General features: G+C 38.7%; 4 protein-coding genes and 1 pseudogene across 4 annotated transcripts; 3 read left to right on the top strand and 2 right to left on the bottom strand.

Moving 5' to 3' along the window:
* The first annotated feature begins 557 nt into the window (after nucleotides 1-557).
* On the top strand, nucleotides 558-1,718 carry LOC101301624 (annotated as a pseudogene).
* Nucleotides 1,719-2,285: 567 nt separating this feature from the next.
* Nucleotides 2,286-3,828, bottom strand: LOC101307627. Its single transcript, XM_004307371.1, has 3 exons — nucleotides 3,755-3,828; nucleotides 3,065-3,333; nucleotides 2,286-2,662 (listed from the first exon to the last, which is right to left on the bottom strand). Exons 2-3 carry the CDS (start codon nucleotides 3,281-3,283, stop codon nucleotides 2,549-2,551), a joined length of 333 nt encoding a protein of 110 aa, XP_004307419.1. The 5' UTR covers nucleotides 3,284-3,333; nucleotides 3,755-3,828; the 3' UTR covers nucleotides 2,286-2,548.
* Nucleotides 3,829-3,963: 135 nt separating this feature from the next.
* Nucleotides 3,964-8,186, top strand: LOC101307050 (Golgi to ER traffic protein 4 homolog). The gene is made up of 12 exons (XM_004307369.1): nucleotides 3,964-4,079; nucleotides 4,396-4,475; nucleotides 4,570-4,648; nucleotides 4,876-4,957; nucleotides 5,175-5,328; nucleotides 5,429-5,519; nucleotides 5,885-5,968; nucleotides 6,401-6,447; nucleotides 7,068-7,196; nucleotides 7,394-7,478; nucleotides 7,626-7,712; nucleotides 7,900-8,186. The coding sequence occupies exons 1-12, from the start codon at nucleotides 4,032-4,034 to the stop codon at nucleotides 7,915-7,917; spliced, it is 984 nt and encodes a 327-aa protein (XP_004307417.1). The 5' UTR covers nucleotides 3,964-4,031; the 3' UTR covers nucleotides 7,918-8,186.
* A 146-nt stretch (nucleotides 8,187-8,332) lies between these two features.
* LOC101307338 lies at nucleotides 8,333-9,333 on the bottom strand. The gene is made up of 3 exons (XM_004307370.1): nucleotides 9,174-9,333; nucleotides 8,607-8,937; nucleotides 8,333-8,518 (listed from the first exon to the last, which is right to left on the bottom strand). Exons 1-3 carry the CDS (start codon nucleotides 9,317-9,319, stop codon nucleotides 8,453-8,455), a joined length of 543 nt encoding a protein of 180 aa, XP_004307418.1. The 5' UTR covers nucleotides 9,320-9,333; the 3' UTR covers nucleotides 8,333-8,452.
* A 218-nt stretch (nucleotides 9,334-9,551) lies between these two features.
* On the top strand, nucleotides 9,552-13,268 carry LOC101306756 (pentatricopeptide repeat-containing protein At2g16880-like). The gene is made up of 2 exons (XM_004307368.1): nucleotides 9,552-12,006; nucleotides 12,105-13,268. Exon 1 carries the CDS (start codon nucleotides 9,984-9,986, stop codon nucleotides 11,841-11,843), a length of 1,860 nt encoding a protein of 619 aa, XP_004307416.1. The 5' UTR covers nucleotides 9,552-9,983; the 3' UTR covers nucleotides 11,844-12,006; nucleotides 12,105-13,268.
* The last annotated feature ends 4,464 nt before the right edge of the window (nucleotides 13,269-17,732 follow it).

Raw genomic sequence — 17,732 nt, 5'->3', positions numbered from 1 at the left:
AAAAAAAACGCCAAGCTTCTTCCTCTTTATTATATTATTCATATTAATTGTCTTAGAGGCCATTTTTTGTAATATATTTTTTTTGTTACAATTATTTTTGATATTTTCTTTGTTTGTTAGTTTCATTTTCTGATTTCTTTCAGTGATATGTATACTAGTCACTGTCTATTTTTTCAGAAAACTTTGTTCCGGATTCATTTCATAATTTATTTTTTATTTTTTTCTGAAGAACCCTAAACTCTTTAGGTTAGGGTTTCTTTTTCTTTTTGTTTTCGAACCCTAAACTCTTAAAAAATAAGAATAAATAAATAAAATATAAAAAAAAAACCCTAACCTAACGAGTTTCGAACTTGTCACTCAAGGAAAAAGAAATCCTAACCTAACCTAAAGAGTTTCGAATTCGTCACTATTCTCTCTCCGTTTCACAGAGGGAAATGGATTCAGCATTAGTCCCTTACAAAAGGGGCGCCTCAGAGAGTTTCATTCTCATTAGACATCTCGAGAGAACTGAATCTGCCGCCAGAATCCGGTTTGTGCTTTGAGCACTGTGGTAAACGATGATGAAGAGTGAAGGAGGAGGTCCTTACTGCTCTAAGAAGACTGACGATTACTGCGCTGATGAATCAGGAAGCTTATCAATCATGTCGAGAGTTGGCTGCATTCTCCGAGGGTTTGATATAAGAGTTCTCATCGTTCTCATTTTCCTTATCCCAACATGCATCTTTGGCATATATGCGCATGGACAGAAGGTCTCATACTTGTTGCGGCCATTATGGGAATCAGCACCTAAACCCTTCCATGAAATCCCACACTATTATCATGAAAATGTGCCCATGTCTCACCTCTGCAGACTTCACGGTTGGGGCATCCGTGAGTACCCTAGACGTGTCTATGATGCTGTGTTGTTCAGTAATGAGATCGACATGCTTACACTACGATGGAAAGAGCTCTTTCCTTATGTAATCAAATTTGTTCTCCTGGAGTCAAATTCTACGTTTTCTGGCATCACCAAACCGCTGTACTTTGCAAGAAATAGGGATGTGTTCGACTTTGTCGAACCCCGGTTGGTTTATGGGAGGGTTGGAAGAACATCCAAGAAAGGAGCAAACCCATTTGTGGAAGAGGCGTATCAGAGAAGAGCATTGGACTTTCTTCTTCAAGAAGAAGCTGGTATTTCCGACGACGATTTGTTGATCATGTCTGATGTTGATGAGATTCCAAGCAGACACACTATCAACCTCCTGAGGTGGTGCGATGATATTCCTCAAGTGCTTCATCTCCGGCTCAAGAACTATCTTTACTCCTTTGAGTTTCTTGTGGACAACAAGAGTTGGAGGGCCTCAGTACATAGGTATCAAGAGAATGTGACCAAATATGCTCACTTCCGCCAGACAGATGATATCCTGGCAGATGCAGGGTGGCATTGTAGCTTTTGTTTTCGCCGAATCAGTGAGTTCATATTTAAGATGAAGGCATACAGTCACAATGATCGTATCAGATATAAAGAGTATTTGAACCCTAGAAGAATTCAGGATGTAATCTGCAAGGGAAAGGATTTGTTTGATATGCTCCCAGAAGAATACACATTCAAGGAAATCATTGGGAAAATGGGCCCTATTCCTCATTCCTACTCAGCTGTTCATCTCCCAGCCTATCTCTTGGAGAATGCAGAGTAGTATAAATTCCTGTTGCCTGGACATTGCAGCAGACAAAGGTAGTAAATCAGTAGGTTTTTGATGTCTGCTAGCTGTAAAGATAGTTGGTCTGCTGTAAAGAAAGTTGGTGTGCAGCTTCTGTGACTCCTCTAGATGGTTTTAAACGAGCAAATGATGAAGCGTGGTGTTTCGCAGACATCCCTCATTCTCAGCTACATTTACTTCTGTCAAAATCTGCTGGGGCTTGACAGAGGCTTTAGGGTAATTGTGTACATAACTCTTACTGGAGTTCGGTTAGGGTAATGTTTTGTACATAGCTCTTCTGGAGTTCGGATTAGTATAAGGTAAAGCATTCTTATTTACTTAACGGGAAAGCTTCTGCTGCACTGGGATCAGTCATGCTTATGTTTTCTTAGCATTATTCTTTTTTATGGTAAAATGTTTTCTTAGCTTTGAGATTGCATGATTCATGGATACACCAAAATTATAAGTACAAGGGTACATCCCCATTTGCTTGTTTATGTGGCGAAACCGACCTTTTCTGTAACATCTGAATTGCTTATAAATTTTTATTGATGAAATTGCATAATCTGTAGCGCAGCAGAAAAGAAAAAGAAAAAGAAAAAACTAGTAACACATTTTAGAGCACATTTTAAACTGAAGGAGCTTTATCAGTTTTAGGAAAGCATACGGAGTACAGACAATAAATAGAACTCCTAAAAAAGAGCTTATTTTTGTCAGAATAGATAAGTACTCAAAATGATTGTTCCTTGCAGTTGTTGGCAGCAAAGAACACTAGTTCATGAGTAGAAATTTGTTCCCCAGCGTACCTAGTTGGGCGGAGGCATATTTTCTGCTGAAATACAATGGAACAGAGGATACCAAGCCAAATATCAAGGTTGGTAAACCTCCGGAAGTTGAAGACCAACACTTGCAGCCGACTTTCCAAGTACTCTTTTCATTTCATTTGATCTGTCCACAGCTATGTTGTAAGAGAACAATAGGTCCTGCAAACATTTATAGAATCAGAGGCTTGTTGAAGATAAAGAGAACTTCTGATACAATCTCTTAGGCAGAAAAATTTAAAGGAAGAAAAACTACTAGACGCTAGTAAGTAGTCACACAGTTGACAGAGGCTGGCACACTATTACTCAGCATGAATAAGATTCCTGAGAAAACATATTTGTACCATCACAAATGTAACTGTTTTGATATTCATCCAGTTCTATTTCATTAGTTTACCATTGTTTCATGTAAATAGAGGATTTAACTTTTCCATGCCTCTTGCTGTAAACCCAGTAAATAGAATACAAAAGATTAGAATTTGATTTATTGAAAGGAAAACAAGCAACCAAACCAATATAAAGAGACATCACAGTTTACTTTGTTGCAACGAATAAAAGCAATACCTTGTGATGATGCACACTGTTGAGAAGAAAAGTGTAATCACGGGCAAGCTTAATCTTCTGCTGGATGGCAGAGAGATCCAACAGTTTGCCGTTGTTCCTAAATTCTTCAGTCACATAATCTCTAAAATGCCGCTTAGCCTCTTCTTTCGCAACGTGGTTCTTCACAGCTTTGAGAAGGTGGCGGTATGCCTTAGCAACCTGCAAAGCTTCAGCACTCATTTCCAATCAAAACCCTCTTGCTTATTACAACCTTTCTCTATCTCTCCACCCTGCATCACCAATTGAGTGGTTCCCCATCATAAAAAGGCAAACTCATAAGCCAGAAACTCCACGGTAACAACAGACATACCGAAACTAATTCACACTAATACGAATGAGTTCAAATTCAACAACAGAAGAAGCAGAACTATTAGCTCAATACAACCTATATATATGCATACAACTACTATATGAAATTCAAGAGCTCGATTCGAAAAGGATTCTGGGTGCAAGTGAAACAAGATTGAAACTTGACTAGAGCCCAGGTTCCAACAGTTCAACCACAATGAACCTAGTAAACAACATCACGTAAAATTTGAAAGCACATGATTTCCACTCAGCAATTTTCACAAACACCTGGTGTGCAAACCCAAAAGCACACTCAAACATTACTACCCTCCAAAACCCTCGAAAACCCATAATCCAATTCACCTGAAAAGAAGCCGGCGTAGTATTTGGAGATCGGAGACTACTCCGGTGGCGGCAATTTGATCCTTGTTGGGCGTGCTTGGGCTATATATGGGTTTTGTCTGTTAAAAAGGTCCCAGCTTTCTTAAATACCCGACCCGCCAGAATTTTCCGGGTAATCGGGTAAACGAGTATGGGGCCCATTAAAGTTTAACTATTATGATTTACTTGGAGCTCTGCAACTCTACAATAATCTCTCTGTGAAATTTTTAACTCGGCAAACCCAGAAAGTTACGAGAGCATGTCGAAGGAGAGAGCCAAACGAGGCACACTGCCTCCAGCTCAAGAGGTAATCCGGACCTTCAATTCGAATTTCCTATACTCGATTGAATCTTTGCTCAGCTTTTCTCTCGGTTTTGATTCTCCGAATTTCAGAATCGTGTAGATTTAGAGAAACTAATGTTGTTTTGGATTTGGAGTTCGTGATTTGCGATGGATATGATGATCAGGATTAGCGTTTTGGTTTCTGAATTAGAGTAATTTCCATGAAGAAAATAATTTTGATTGTTTTTCTTTCTTTTTTGTGCTAAAATGTGATAAATAATGCGGCCTGACTTTGATCGATTCAATTGAGGAAAGATTTGATTGAGATTTTTGTTGTGCAGCAAATTGAGAAATTTGAGAAAGTTGTGGAGGAAGGTAACTACTATGGAGCTCAGCAGCTGTTCAAATCGATTACAGCGAGGTTAGTGTTATGTGTATTGGACTGAAGTCTGAGCAGTTTACAAGTGCATTTTGGATAGGCAATGTTCATAGTATATGCTTGTTTTTTTTCGCAGATATGTAGCGGCTCAGAGGTATCCTGAGGCTTTGGATATACTTGAGTCGGGTGCATGCATCCAGTTGAAACATGGGCAGGTTACGCTCTCCTAGTTCTACTTATAGGATCACTTCCTTAGTAGATTATATGATTTAACCTTGAATCTTCATAATTGAGCTTTCAGTAAAGAATACCAAATATGTGTCATGCTGTGTACTGGTTAAATTTTATTCAAGTGTTACGACATTACATTCAGAAAACGTAGCATGAATTTTCCTATATGAAATCTTGGTATTGATGCTGTATTTGGGGAAACAAATTTCAGGTTACATGTGGAGCAGAATTAGCTTCTTTGTTTGTGGAGACACTTGTCAAAGGGAAATTCCCTTATAACGATGAAACCCTCGGTCAGTTGTTACCTTATGATGTCAATTGAATGCTTGATTGATTCTCTGTTGCTTTTTCTTACCTTTTGTAGTGATAGCAAATGTTCTTCAACTTTCTCTTGGCTGATCACTTGTTTCTTCTATTAGGCACTATTTGTATGGATGTTCTATTCTGATAATTTGAAATTGTAGTTCGTTCATATCTTTCGCCGGATTATGACAAACTTATTTTTGTTAGTTCGTGTCAGGAAAATTTATAAACAATTTCCTAAGATACCTGTGCCACAACAGTTAGGGGATTTAGATGATGACATGCAACGACTTTCTGAAACACTGGGAACAGCAAAAACATGTGTTGAAGGATGCTCATCATTCCTAAAAGCTGCTATCAAGTGAGGCATTGATCAGTTTTTTCTTGTTCCTGATTTGAGTAAAGGTTTACATCAATTTATTCTGTTCATGTGGTGTTAAGATGTTGTTCTGTCGTGCCAGGTGGTCTGCGGAGTTTGGTGCACCTAGGGCTGGGGCTCCAGAAATACATGTTATGCTAGCTAACTATATGTACTTTGAATCTCCTGAGGTGGTAGGTACCGGCTGAGTTCATAAATTAGTTACAACGATGATATATTTATGTATATACTTGGGAATTCCTTTTCTTTTCTGTGTGTGTGTGTGTGTGTTTGTTGTATCTCAACAATTTCAGTGCATACATCTCAAGTATCCTCTTCATGCCTAGATTTTGGTGTAATTTTGATTTTGAAAGATATGTTGATTTGATTTCTTTATCCTGGTTCTTTCATGCTGTATAAACTATTCTTATATTGTGTATTAATGTGCTTTAAACTTGGAACATGGAAAAGAAAAGATCCCATATTATTGCTTTGAGTACTCTTGGCTCCTTTTATGATTGCATTATGAACACCAATATTCTGCTCGACTGCTTTGCAGGACATGGTTAGAGTCGCACAACATTTTGTCAGAGGAAACAACCCGAAAGAATTTGCTTCTACTTTAGTACATTTCATGGGCAAGGTTAGCGTTTCTTCCCTATTAACTTGATATATCACGAATTCTTAGAAAAGAGATATGCTATAAGATGAATGAACTCATTGTCATAAGTTCTTTGTTCAATAGATGTTAAATGATTACTTAATATTAAATTTTAAAAATTGGAATGCTTTTGTTATTCTGGTACTGAAATGTATATTATATGTTGTGTTTTTAACTTTTTATTGTTTTTTGTAATGTGAAATTACATATGGGAATGTCTTCTCTGATACAAATCTGGAATTTCTTCAAATTTCATATTTGTAATGATAGTCCAAACACTCGACATTAGATACGTCTTTACCGAGCAAAACATAGTTATTGATTTGTTGAACTTAATCCTGTCCAGTGCAGTCTTTCCGTTTGGTACCCCTTTTTTTCTGGATTATAAGGTAATCATACCTTTTGACTATGCAGTGTTATCCAGGGGAAGATGATGTGGCCATTGCAAGGGCAGTTTTAATGTAAGATACATATAATCTACGTGGTTTTATGATGTATTTATTGTTCCCATCGATATTTTTGATTTACCTGAGTAAAAAAACTTTAATGTAGCTTCAATCCTTAAGTCCATGGTAAGGGCACTAATCTCTCATATTATGGATTTTTGTTATTTGTAACTGTACTGTGTACTTGTATGGTTCTGAAAGTATCAACTCTTTTCAGCCTCAACTTTAGGCTTACGAAATGAGAAAGATGCCCTTCTTCAAGTCTAAGTCGGTGAAAGTAGATGCTATTTTGGGATTTAATTACTCCTTCACCAATTAACTTTTAGCTAATCATTGATTACTGTGAAAAGTTTGAAGTGCCTCTTTAAAATTTTGATGGTAGTTTCTACATAGTTGAAATAGTCATGTGAAAACTTAAGCAGGTATCCAGTGTATGTAAAATATGAATAAGATTGTTTTTGATCTGGCCATTTTGTTTTATCAAACAGATACCTGTCATTCCCTCATTTAATAAAAATATATTTGTGTAAACTCGAAATTTAAGGAGGTCCTTGATGAATATACTGCAATTTTCTTATGTTCAATTTTATAGGTATCCTTATTGTAGTGCTAATATTTTTGTCTTGTTCTTATAGGTATTTGGCTTTAGGTAATCTGAGAGATGCCAATGTTCTCATGGATGAGATAAAAATGCAAGTAGAAGCTAAGCAGCTTGAATTTCCTAAATCTGATTTGATGCAGTTCATTAATTTTCTTTTGGAAACGTACGTTCACCTTTCCCTTTTCCCTTACGATCAGTTAAACAAACTTTTCCCCCTCTTTATAGAATGATTTATATTCCTAAGGCTACCTAGAATAAGTTATTATGAGTTGATGAGATTAAAACAAGGAACATGTATTATTACTCTCTGTGCCATGAGGATGGTAGATTGATTCACTCTTAATATTGTTCTGAATGCAGGATGCTGCGAGATGCTTTTCCTATTTTTAATATGTTGAGATCGAATTTCAAATCAAGCTTAGACAGAGAGCCTAGTTTTCACGAGGTGTGTAATTGTGCTGCGTGTTAGAGCATTTGGCATCTTCTTCTATTTCGATATGAAATTGTCTCACTCACTAGGTCATGCTTTCTCCTGTATTCTTGGATAAAGCGTTCAAGTAGGAGGGTATTCTAACAAAATGTTATGGTTCAGTTGCTAGATGAAATTGCAGAGAAGTTTTATGGAGTAAGGCGGAGAAATCCTCTACAAGGGATGGGAATGTTTGGGGAGATCTTCAAGGTGCTTATGCATTTACTGCTGTTATTTTACCTATTAAGCTACTTGAAATCTGGTGCATGATTGTTTGTTAATTGTAATTTGGTCTGACAACTTGGAAAATTACTCATTCAGAAGATTATTCATGAAAGAAAATAAATGATTCCTGATATGATTTGCTTATTTGGTTTGTGGATCCTATTACTTGCAGATGATGGGAGGTGATTAGTGATGCGATGGAAGTTCAACTGTTCAAGCTCTTGCAACCTTACCAGATCCACCAGGCTACTGTTATCGTGTGTTGAAACAGAGCACTTATATGTACTCGACACTGTAGAACCGTTGTTTCATAGTGTTCATTATTATTTTTTCCGCTGAATTCGTAGTGTTTGTTGATGTTGTAACATTATGGTCTTCAACTAGGAAGATAGACATTCATTTCTGTATGTACCATTTCATAAGAATTTATAGAAATAACTTCCACAATGTATTTTGTCCTCCACTTTGTCTATATTGGTTATGAATTCCTAAAACTTAATGCTAGGATAGAAGATGAACTCATCAACTTTCCCACTGGTTTGACAAGTCTTTACAGCTTTGCTCAACTGGGTAATTCCGACAACAATGGAAGTAACTACATGATATTATTAGTCCAAGGAAGAAATTTATTTTTAGCAGATTGCGATCTTCAGCAAGTTTATACTTCAAGATACACAGCATCTGAAACAAGTTCAGAAGTTGGAACCAGAACCAGAAAATTACAGCTACTCATCTATTACAAACTCCACTCCATTTTCCTTCACGAAGTCATGTAATGTGTGATCAACCACCTGCAATGAGAACTGGCCATGTCAATTTGCATTCTAAACCCAAAACCCAGACTTGGTTTAAAGAAGTTAACGAAAGGCATAAGCTCACATTGGTATTGCTGAGCTCCAAATTGTAAAAATCCATACTCTCTGCCCTGAACAAAGGCCCTGCGTGCCATGTCCCCCGGTTAAGCTTGAGAAATTTGCTGCCTGTGATCTTAAAAACGCGAACATCCTCGACAGAAGGAGGCACATAGTAATGACCAGAAGCACATCTAGACTTCACCAGATTGTCACCCTTTTCATCCACAATCGAAGCCTTAGCAATTCCGAGATACCAAACATGGCCGCCAATAGCCCCAAGACACTGCGTGACGCTGGCATGGTGAGTAATGTTCGTAAACTTCAGCGGTCGATCTTCAAGATGCATAATATAGAACCTACCCAACATGTACAAACACCGAAACTAATTAAGCTCTGACAATCTAATATGTTATGTTGTTAGATTGTAAACTGAAATTGATTAAACCTCGATAATTTAACATGTTATGTTGTTAGATCGTAAACTGTAAACTACGACACGTCCAGATATGCTGAAATGAGAAAACTTCATGAAATTGAATCTAAAATAAAATTCCACCTACCCATGTCCTCAATAACAGTTTATTTTGGTTACCTGGGAATTCCACGGCTAAGGTCCAGCTGAGCATCCCGAGGACCAAACTCATCGCCGTCCGGCGACGCCTCCACAACCTGACCGTACTCCCCAAAAGTCTCCGGCGTCGCTTCAATCGCCTTCAGCTTCACACTCTTCACCTCCATCTCTATTTTCTTTCCTCCACAAAAATCTATTCCCTCTCTCACCTCCTAAGTTATAACAAACCTCCATAACCGATCCCCAAAACGACGCCGTTTAAATCCAAACACAAACCAAAACGCTGCGTTTCACCCCCTCACTAAAAACCTAAACCTTCTTCTTCTTCAACCTCTGAAACTCTCCCAGTCATTCTCAGACCCCATTTCTGCTATGACCAACCCAAAACCTCCAGACCAACCCCAACTCCTCGAAACCATCACCAACCTCCTAACCACCACCAAACCCCCAAACCTCCAATCCCTCAAACCCTACATTCCCCACCTGACCGAGCCCCTCCTCCTCTCTCTCCTCCGCTCCAAAACCCTAGCCTCCAACCCCACCACACTCCTCTCCTTCTTCCACTGGGCCCACTCCCACCTCCCCCTCCTCTCCCAAACCCCTCGCCCCCTCCTCACCCTCCTCCCCTCTCTCTTCTCCCACAACAAATTCTCCGACGCCAAAACCCTCCTCGTCAATTTCATCTCCTCCGATAACCACAACCGCCTCCACCGCCTCCTCCTCCGCCCCGACGCCGCCGTCCCCAGCCGCTCCAAGGCCCTCCTCGACACCTCCATCGGCGCCTACCTCCACGTCGGCAAGGCGCACCTCGCCGCGCAGCTCTTCACCAAGATGAAGAAGCTGCGGTACCGGCCGAATGTGCTCACCTGTAATAGTTTGATTATGGCTCTCGTGAGATGTAACACCTCTCATTCTATCGCATTGTGTAGGGAGATAGTTAGGGATGCGATTCGGTTAGGTGTTGGTGTTAATACTAGGACTTTTAATGTGTTGATATATGCGGATTGCTTGGAGAATAAGTTTAGGGATGCGGTTGAGTTGCTGAGTAAGATGAGTGAGTTTGGATGTGTTGCGGATAGTGTGAGCTATAATACGGTTTTGGATTGGTTGTGTAAGAAGGGGCAGTTGAGTGAGGCGAGGGATTTGTTAATGGAAATGAGGATGAGAGGGGTGTTGCCGAGTAGGAACACGTATAATATTTTGGTTTTTGGGTATTGTAAGTTGGGAATGTTGGAGGAGGCTAGGCAGGTGGTGGAGTTGATGAGGCAGAATGAGTTGTTGCCGGATGTTTGGACGTATAATATGTTGGTTAGTGGGTTTTGTGGAGCCGGGAGGATTAAGGAGGCGATGAGGGTGAGGGATGAGATGGAGAAGTTGAAGCTGGTGCCGGATGTTGTCACGTATAATACGTTGATTGATGGGTGTTTTGAGTGGGATGATGAATACAAGGCGTTGGAGTTGCTTGAGGAGATGGGTGAACGGGGAGTGAGGGCAAATGAAGTTACTCATAATATAATGGTGAAGTGGTATTGTAAGGAAGGGAAGATGGACGAAGCAAGTGAAACTATCAGGAAAATGAAGGAAGATGGGTTTGCTCCTTCTTGTGTCACTTACAATACTTTGATTAGTGGGTATTGCAAAGCAGGGAAAATGAAAGAAGCGTTTACTATGATGGATGAGATGGGTAGGAAAGGTTTGAATATGGACACTTACACCCTCAATACCATTCTTCACACATTTTGCAGTCAGAAGAAGCTAGACAAGGCATTTACATTGTTTCATACTTCGGTTGAGAGGGGTTATATACTTGATGAGGTGACCTATGGAACTCTGATCATGGGATGCTTTAAGAACGAAAATCCAGACAAGGCTTTGGAGCTTTGGAAAGAGATGAAGGAGAAACAGGTCCTTCCTAGCATTGTCACTTACAATTCTATAATTAGAGGACTATGCCAGTGTGGGAAAACCGATCAAGCATTTGACAAGTTGAACGAGCTTGTAACAACGGGTCTAGTCCCTGATGAAACTACATACAACACGATAATTCATGGCTATTGCCATGAGGGTCAGGTTGAGAAAGCAATCCAGTTGCACAACAAAATGGTTGAGATATCATTGACACCGGATGTCTTTACATGTAATATTCTTCTTTCTGGACTGTGCAGTCAGGGTATGTTAGAAAAAGCTCTTAAGCTTTTTAACACCTGGATTTCTAAAGGAAAGGACGTCGATGCAGTTACATACAACATATTGATCTCCGGCCTTTGCAAAGAAAGGAGGTTTGATGATGTTTTTGGTCTTTATGCTGACATGAAAGAAAAGAAATTAGCTCCTGACCGGTATACATATAGTGCCATTCTTGATGCATTTACTGATACTGGTAATGTTAAGGAAGCAGAAGAGTTTATATCAAAAATGGTTGAAATGGGGAACTTACAGGATTGGTCCTTTAAATTAGACAAGGGACCAGATGGGGTGACCTGTGAATCTTCAGTAGAATCTGATTCAACCTCACTAGCTTATTCAGACCAGATCAGTCAGTTGTGTATGCAAGGTAAATACAAGGATGCAATCAACATTTTGCGAGAGTCGAAGCAGAAAGGTATCACTTTAACTAAAGATGTTTATATACATGTAATGGAAGGTTTGATTAAAAGGCGAAAACGCACATCAAAGGTTGTTAGGCTGTAGTGGCAACTTGGGTTATCTTTCACAATGTCCTTGATAATGGAGGTAGTCAATAGGTTGCTGGAACAAGGGAATATAGTCTCGCCTCTTGGGGTGACGACCACGAGTCCAGTACAGCAAAAACATGTGTTGAAGGATGCTCATCATTCCTAAAAGCTGCTATCAAGTAAGACATTGGTCACTTTTTTCTTGTGGATTTGAGTAAAGGTTAACATCTAATTTATTTTGTTCATGTGGAGTTAAGATGTAATTATCTCGTGTCAGGTGGTCTGCAGAACTTGGTGCACCTAGGGCTGGGGCATACATGTTATGCCAGCTAACTATATGTACTTTGGATCTCCTGAGGTGGTAAGTAGCAGCTGAGTACATAAATATAAGTTACAGCGGTGATATATTTATGCATATACTTGGAAATTCTTTTTCTTTTTGTGTGTGTGTTGTATCTCAACATTGTCAGTGCATACATATAAGTATCGTCTTCATGCCTAGATTTTGGACTAGTCAAAAGGTTGCTGGTACAAAGGAAATATAGTCCTCGCCTCCTGGGGTTAAAAGCATGAGTCCATTACCAGCATTGAAGAGTAACACTAATTCTCAACTGCCTGACTTCCAATCTCCATTGCCCCTGGAGTAAATGGAGATATGCAACTCCCGGGTATTGGAAGATGCTATTTGCTTATGACTCGATTCCACCAGTCGATCCTGTCGAGATCCATCTAAAACCTCGCTTTGATCCGTGCTTGTTGACCGGGGCTTCATGTTGACAAACCAGTGTGATCGAGGAGCGAAAGCCTTTACCAGAAATGAAATCTTGTTTTTAGGATCTGTTAATGAGGGGCGGAATGTTATAAACTTCATATATGCATATCAGCAATCACATACAGATTCTACTGGCTTTATTGATTCAAACCATTTGGTTGCTGCTAAGCTCTGCATTGACAGCTTGGAACTGGTTTGTTATAAAGTCATTGATACTGCTGGAACAAAGGGAACATTGTCCTGGGGTGGCCTCATGGGGTTAAAGGGTGCTACCAGTACTGGTATGGAACTATTGATCAGTAATTCTCAACTGTCAGACACCCATCTCCATTCCCCTTTGGATAAATCAGAAAATAGTGACTCATCGAGGAGATGAAAGATAACACTGAACTTCATATATGCATATCAGCAATGAATGCAGATTGTAGTGGTTTTATTGGTTCAGATTCATTGGGTTCCTGATTGATTCCTCCAAAACAGCATCACCTGCTCATTTCTTGAAAATCTCAGCATCATTTTTCTGGTGCGATTGTGGCTTTACTGTATAGTGATAGAGTTGTAGCAAACAGAACTGATTTGTATGGTATCACCATCTTGTCATTGTAGTGAAATTGTCATTTGTTCCTTCTAGGAAGGAAGGCAATGGAATAATTACTGAGATTGGAGTCCTCTGGATTTTTTTTTTTCATAATGTTGATGCTCCAAATTTTAGGGAATTGCGAACACAATAGTGAGAGCTGAAGGTCTTGTATAAAATGATGTTTATACTTTATAGAGCTTCATGTTCATACAAGAAATCCTTGCCCTCTACAGTTTATTACGAATTTCATATAGCCATGAATAAAGGTTTCCTAGACCATTTTCGACTTTGTCATGCAAAGGGTGGTAGGGTAGGCTGGTTGCTAGGCAAAGAGTCTCTTGTGGTAAATCAAAACCTTTAAGCAGTATCTGAAACAGTATGAATCTATTAGTGGAACAAATATTCACACAAATTCATGACTTGATTATCATAGCAAAAATGCGATTTTGGATCTTCCATTAGGCATGCCTGCTTGATCACAAGGTTTATTGCTGCCGGTTGGTTGGTCTTTTATAAATACTCGTACACAGAACAAAATAGTGGAGAAGAGGTCAATTCCATGAATTTTAGTGAACCTCATGATCAATCCATCACAGCATTATTGTACTCATGTAGTCATTTTGGAATGGGAAGTTTAGGAAAAAGACTGTTTACTTTCAAGAATGTCATTGCCATAGTACTTATCATAATCTTTTCTGTATACAATGCATGATTGAACCAACCCTGGATCATGTAGTTATTTTTTTCAAATGAGAAGTTTAGGAAAAATACCATTTACTTTCGAAGAACGTTTTTGACTCATTGTCATATCACTTATCATAATCTTTTCTGTATTAATGAAGCAAGCCATTCAAACAAGAGAAAATGCCCATTTAATACTAATTTAAACCCCTTATTCCCCATTCCAATGATAATCTTTTTCATTAGCCCATTCAAATATAAGATAACATTTTTTATGCCCAAATACACAAATCTTTACTAACGTCTTAACAAACTATATTATTTTAAGACTATTTTACCCTCACCCCTAAAACATGCATAGAGAGAGAATATAGAAGAGAGAGAGAGAGAGTACTTGGCCGGAATCTCACCGGACTCCGATCACCTGCCGCCGGACTCCGATCACCGGAATTTCCCCTGTAACTAGTTATTGACCCTCAATAATCAGTTACTGACTAGTTAATGACCCGTAATAACCAGTTACTGACACTCAGTAACTAGTTATTGACCAGTTACTGACACCCAGTAACTAGTTATTGACCCCTAGTAACCAGTTACTGACCCATAATAATCGTGTTACTAACCTTTAATAATCAGTTACTGACTCCCAATAATCAATTATTGACCCCTAATAATTTGGTTACTGACCCCTAATAATCAATTATTAACCCCCAATAACCAACTTATTTCAGCTTATTATAATAGAAAAGAATAAATACCGGAACATAATCGAGTTATTGACCCCAATAATAGTTACTAACCCCCAATAAAATGTTGAAGCATTACTGTGAGGCCTATAAGGGCATCCAAACCTCCAGTCCGTTGTCAAGGACCCAAGCCCAAACCAAAAAATTGCTTTGGGCACCCAAAGCATCAACGTATAAACCCGCCGCCTCCTCCGTCGTCTCTCATCATCATCTGAGGCTGCTATGCCATTTGAAACAGATAGGACCTAAAGACGACGTCGTTGTGGCAGCAGACATGTACATAGACGGAGGAGAGAAGAATGCATGGTGGTGGTCCTCAATCCGCCCAGCAAAGCTTGCCATCCTCGATGACGTTGATCGGGACCCCAACTATCAATCCTTTCCCAGCTTCGACAGACACCGGATCAGAAGTGGCGCCCTCTAAAGCTTGGAGTCGTCGTCGTTGTTGAGGTGTGGACATCGATCGTTGTCAGATCGGATCTGTGAGGACGTTGACAGCTTGTAATCGACGTCACCGGAGATGTCGACGGAGGTGGAGGTCGCCGTCGCCAGTGCGACTCATATTGGGGTGGAATTCGGGATTTGCAGCAGTGCGAGGTCGCCGGAGGTCAGGGTGTTGCCGAAAGTCACCTCCATCACCTTCGTCGGACATATATCGACGTTGCTGGAGTCGGCCACATCTTGATGAGTGCTGCGATGGCAGTCTAGAGAGAGAGAGAGAGAGAGAGAGAGAGAGTGGTAGTAATTAATTACTAGACGTCCGGTGAGATAATGAGTAGGAGTAGGTAGGGTAGGTTTTCTTTTTAATTTAAAGTAATACTNTTAAGTAAGGTAGGACGATAGACAATAAGTTATTTACTTCTAACTAAGTAGGTTCGTTACTTTTTACTTTTTGTTTGACTAGTTGGCGTTACTTTACTTTAACTTTAATAGAGATTTGTTATAAAAAAAATTTAAAAAAAACTTAGTTACTACACACCACGTATATAATGAGACTTGAAAGCAGCTGCACTAACCATTTATTAAAAAAAAAAAATGCTTTAACTCATGGCTATTGTAATATGTTGAACTTTGAAGTGTCTGTTAGTATTTCAATTGTCATGGGTTTGATTATAGAACCACAACCTACCTAGAAATTGTCTGTATTTGTATTCTTCTATGACTTGTGTACTTCTAATTGAGATCCTAATATTGGAACCTTCCTAACTAAATACAATATGCATGAAGTGACCAAGACCAAATGAGCTCTCCTATTTTTGTTTGAAGATTTAGAAAAATAAAATTAGTAAAATGAGTAAGATCGAGTTTAGAAAATGAGGAAATTAAAGGCTTGGGTTTAACAAACCCACATCAAGGTGAAAGGCAAAGACTTGCAGAGTTATGCTTAAGGAACAAGTTAGAATATTAGAATGTGCATAACGGGCAAGAATTAATGGTGGCGTGAATTAATCTACATTATTTGTTCCACTACTTCCACCACGACCACGTGAAAAGACGACTCAAGAACATTGGCACTTGGGCGTAGAAATGTGCTATTAGAACATTTCAATATATGGAAAAAATGTCTCCCTAATTTTCCTTCTTCTGTAAGTGACAATTATGTCACACTCAGTCTTCTGGGACTTTCACTAGTCGACTGGTTTCTATCACTTTCTTGCTTCCCATGAGCTTACTTGTTTCTCACCAAACTCGATCAATTAACTATTGCTAGCCAAGAGTAGTGCCTCAAGCTAGAATTCCAGAAGAACCAACAATCCAATTCCTCATGAATTGATCGATATCCCAACTCTCAAGTCTCAATCAAGTCTCTGGTCTCAACCAGCTGTGAGATCGATGTCAATTCCAATCCACAGCGATCATCACTTTTAATTAGTTGTGTTTAGTTGGTTGGTTGCTAAAATTAGGAGAATATAAATGTTGTCTCACTTTTGGCAGCAAACAATTAGCTAATTTATCAGATACATCACTTTTGTAGAAAGTGGAAACAATTTTTTATTTTTTTTCTATTCTCTTTCTTTGAAGAAAGCAAGATATGTACCTGAAAGTTTAAGTCCACCATTTTCAGTAGCATATACTTCAATTATTTAAGCATTATAGACTCAAAAATAGAGATACTTAAGAATTTGAATACGCTGTATATACAGAAACGTAAACCTTCTAAAGAAGTCATTGTTTGAAGTTCAAAATAAAAGAAAATTCTAGTATACAAATTTGCATGTCATACAAATTAAGTATGTGACTATCATTGCATTTAAATATAGTAAAATGATAATTTTATCCCCTCAAAATGTCTTTTGTATGCCTTTGAATAGAAGTGAGTGAACCATTTTTTGAGTTTGTATACCATACATATATGTATAGTAGACAAACCCCAAATTATAATGTTGTGTGCTTCTGTTTAAGGATTTTTCTCACTCGAAATCTAGCTATGTACATCTGATCGCGATCATGGATTCGATTCATATCACTTCTAAGTCAGCAATTTCTCTGAAAGTTAGATGAGTTCGGATCTATTGCATGAACTAAGAACTGTTTTTGCATCATTTGATAAGCCAAGCGAGTAGGGTGATCGAGTATACTGAGGACTATGGACTCTTACTAAGGGGAATGATCGCGATCGATTAGAAGATATGAATTGCCATATTGAGTGATGACAAGTACCTAATCTTACAAGTTCTATCATTGACTGTCCAAATACTATGTACATACTAAACAGTACTACAGTACGTAGTGATCGATACGTAGAGAGTAGAAGTAGAGTGGCTGGATACTGGAGCTACTGTTGGATATGCTCCTTGACGTACATATCTATATTAGTTGTATTTTCGGCAGGTATTCTTGTGTAGTAGTACTCATTTTTCAAGCCATTAAGTTGAATAGAATTTAGTAGTTAGCCAAGTAGATATAGGTTGTCATGTACAGGTGCTATATGCCTATATTGGTACAAATTTCCTAATTAGGTATGTCTAGTCTCAATGATCGATCATCTCAGAAATGATATATACTAGATACGCATGACAACAACTCGATCCACTTCTAATAATTATATATATTAAACGTTTAACCTAAAACTTTAAAGTCTTTGCTGGTATAATTTTTAAGAATATTGTACACTACATTTTAATC

The sequence above is a fragment of the Fragaria vesca genome, linkage group LG7 (genome assembly GCF_000184155.1).
Source record: "Fragaria vesca subsp. vesca linkage group LG7, FraVesHawaii_1.0, whole genome shotgun sequence".
Lineage (NCBI taxonomy): Eukaryota > Viridiplantae > Streptophyta > Magnoliopsida > Rosales > Rosaceae > Fragaria > Fragaria vesca.
This window is presented reverse-complemented; position numbering and strand designations above follow the sequence as displayed.

What these genes read in the sequence shown, in the direction of transcription:
- LOC101307627 (XM_004307371.1), bottom strand. Translation starts at nt 3,283, where the DNA reads ATGAGTGCTGAAGCTTTGCAGGTTGCTAAGGCATACCGCCACCTTCTC. An exon ending in ACAGTGTGCATCATCACAAG is followed by an intron (nt 2,663 to 3,064) that starts GTATTGCTTTTA and finishes AAATGTTTGCAG; the next exon opens with GACCTATTGTTCTCTTACAA.
- LOC101307050 (XM_004307369.1), top strand. Translation starts at nt 4,032, where the DNA reads ATGTCGAAGGAGAGAGCCAAACGAGGCACACTGCCTCCAGCTCAAGAG. An exon ending in TTCAAATCGATTACAGCGAG is followed by an intron (nt 4,476 to 4,569) that starts GTTAGTGTTATG and finishes TTTTTTTCGCAG; the next exon opens with ATATGTAGCGGCTCAGAGGT. An exon ending in TTCCTAAAAGCTGCTATCAA is followed by an intron (nt 5,329 to 5,428) that starts GTGAGGCATTGA and finishes CTGTCGTGCCAG; the next exon opens with GTGGTCTGCGGAGTTTGGTG.
- LOC101307338 (XM_004307370.1), bottom strand. Translation starts at nt 9,319, where the DNA reads ATGGAGGTGAAGAGTGTGAAGCTGAAGGCGATTGAAGCGACGCCGGAG. An exon ending in CTTAGCCGTGGAATTCCCAG is followed by an intron (nt 8,938 to 9,173) that starts GTAACCAAAATA and finishes CATGTTGGGTAG; the next exon opens with GTTCTATATTATGCATCTTG. An exon ending in TGGAGCTCAGCAATACCAAT is followed by an intron (nt 8,519 to 8,606) that starts GTGAGCTTATGC and finishes TTCTCATTGCAG; the next exon opens with GTGGTTGATCACACATTACA.
- LOC101306756 (XM_004307368.1), top strand. Translation starts at nt 9,984, where the DNA reads ATGAAGAAGCTGCGGTACCGGCCGAATGTGCTCACCTGTAATAGTTTG.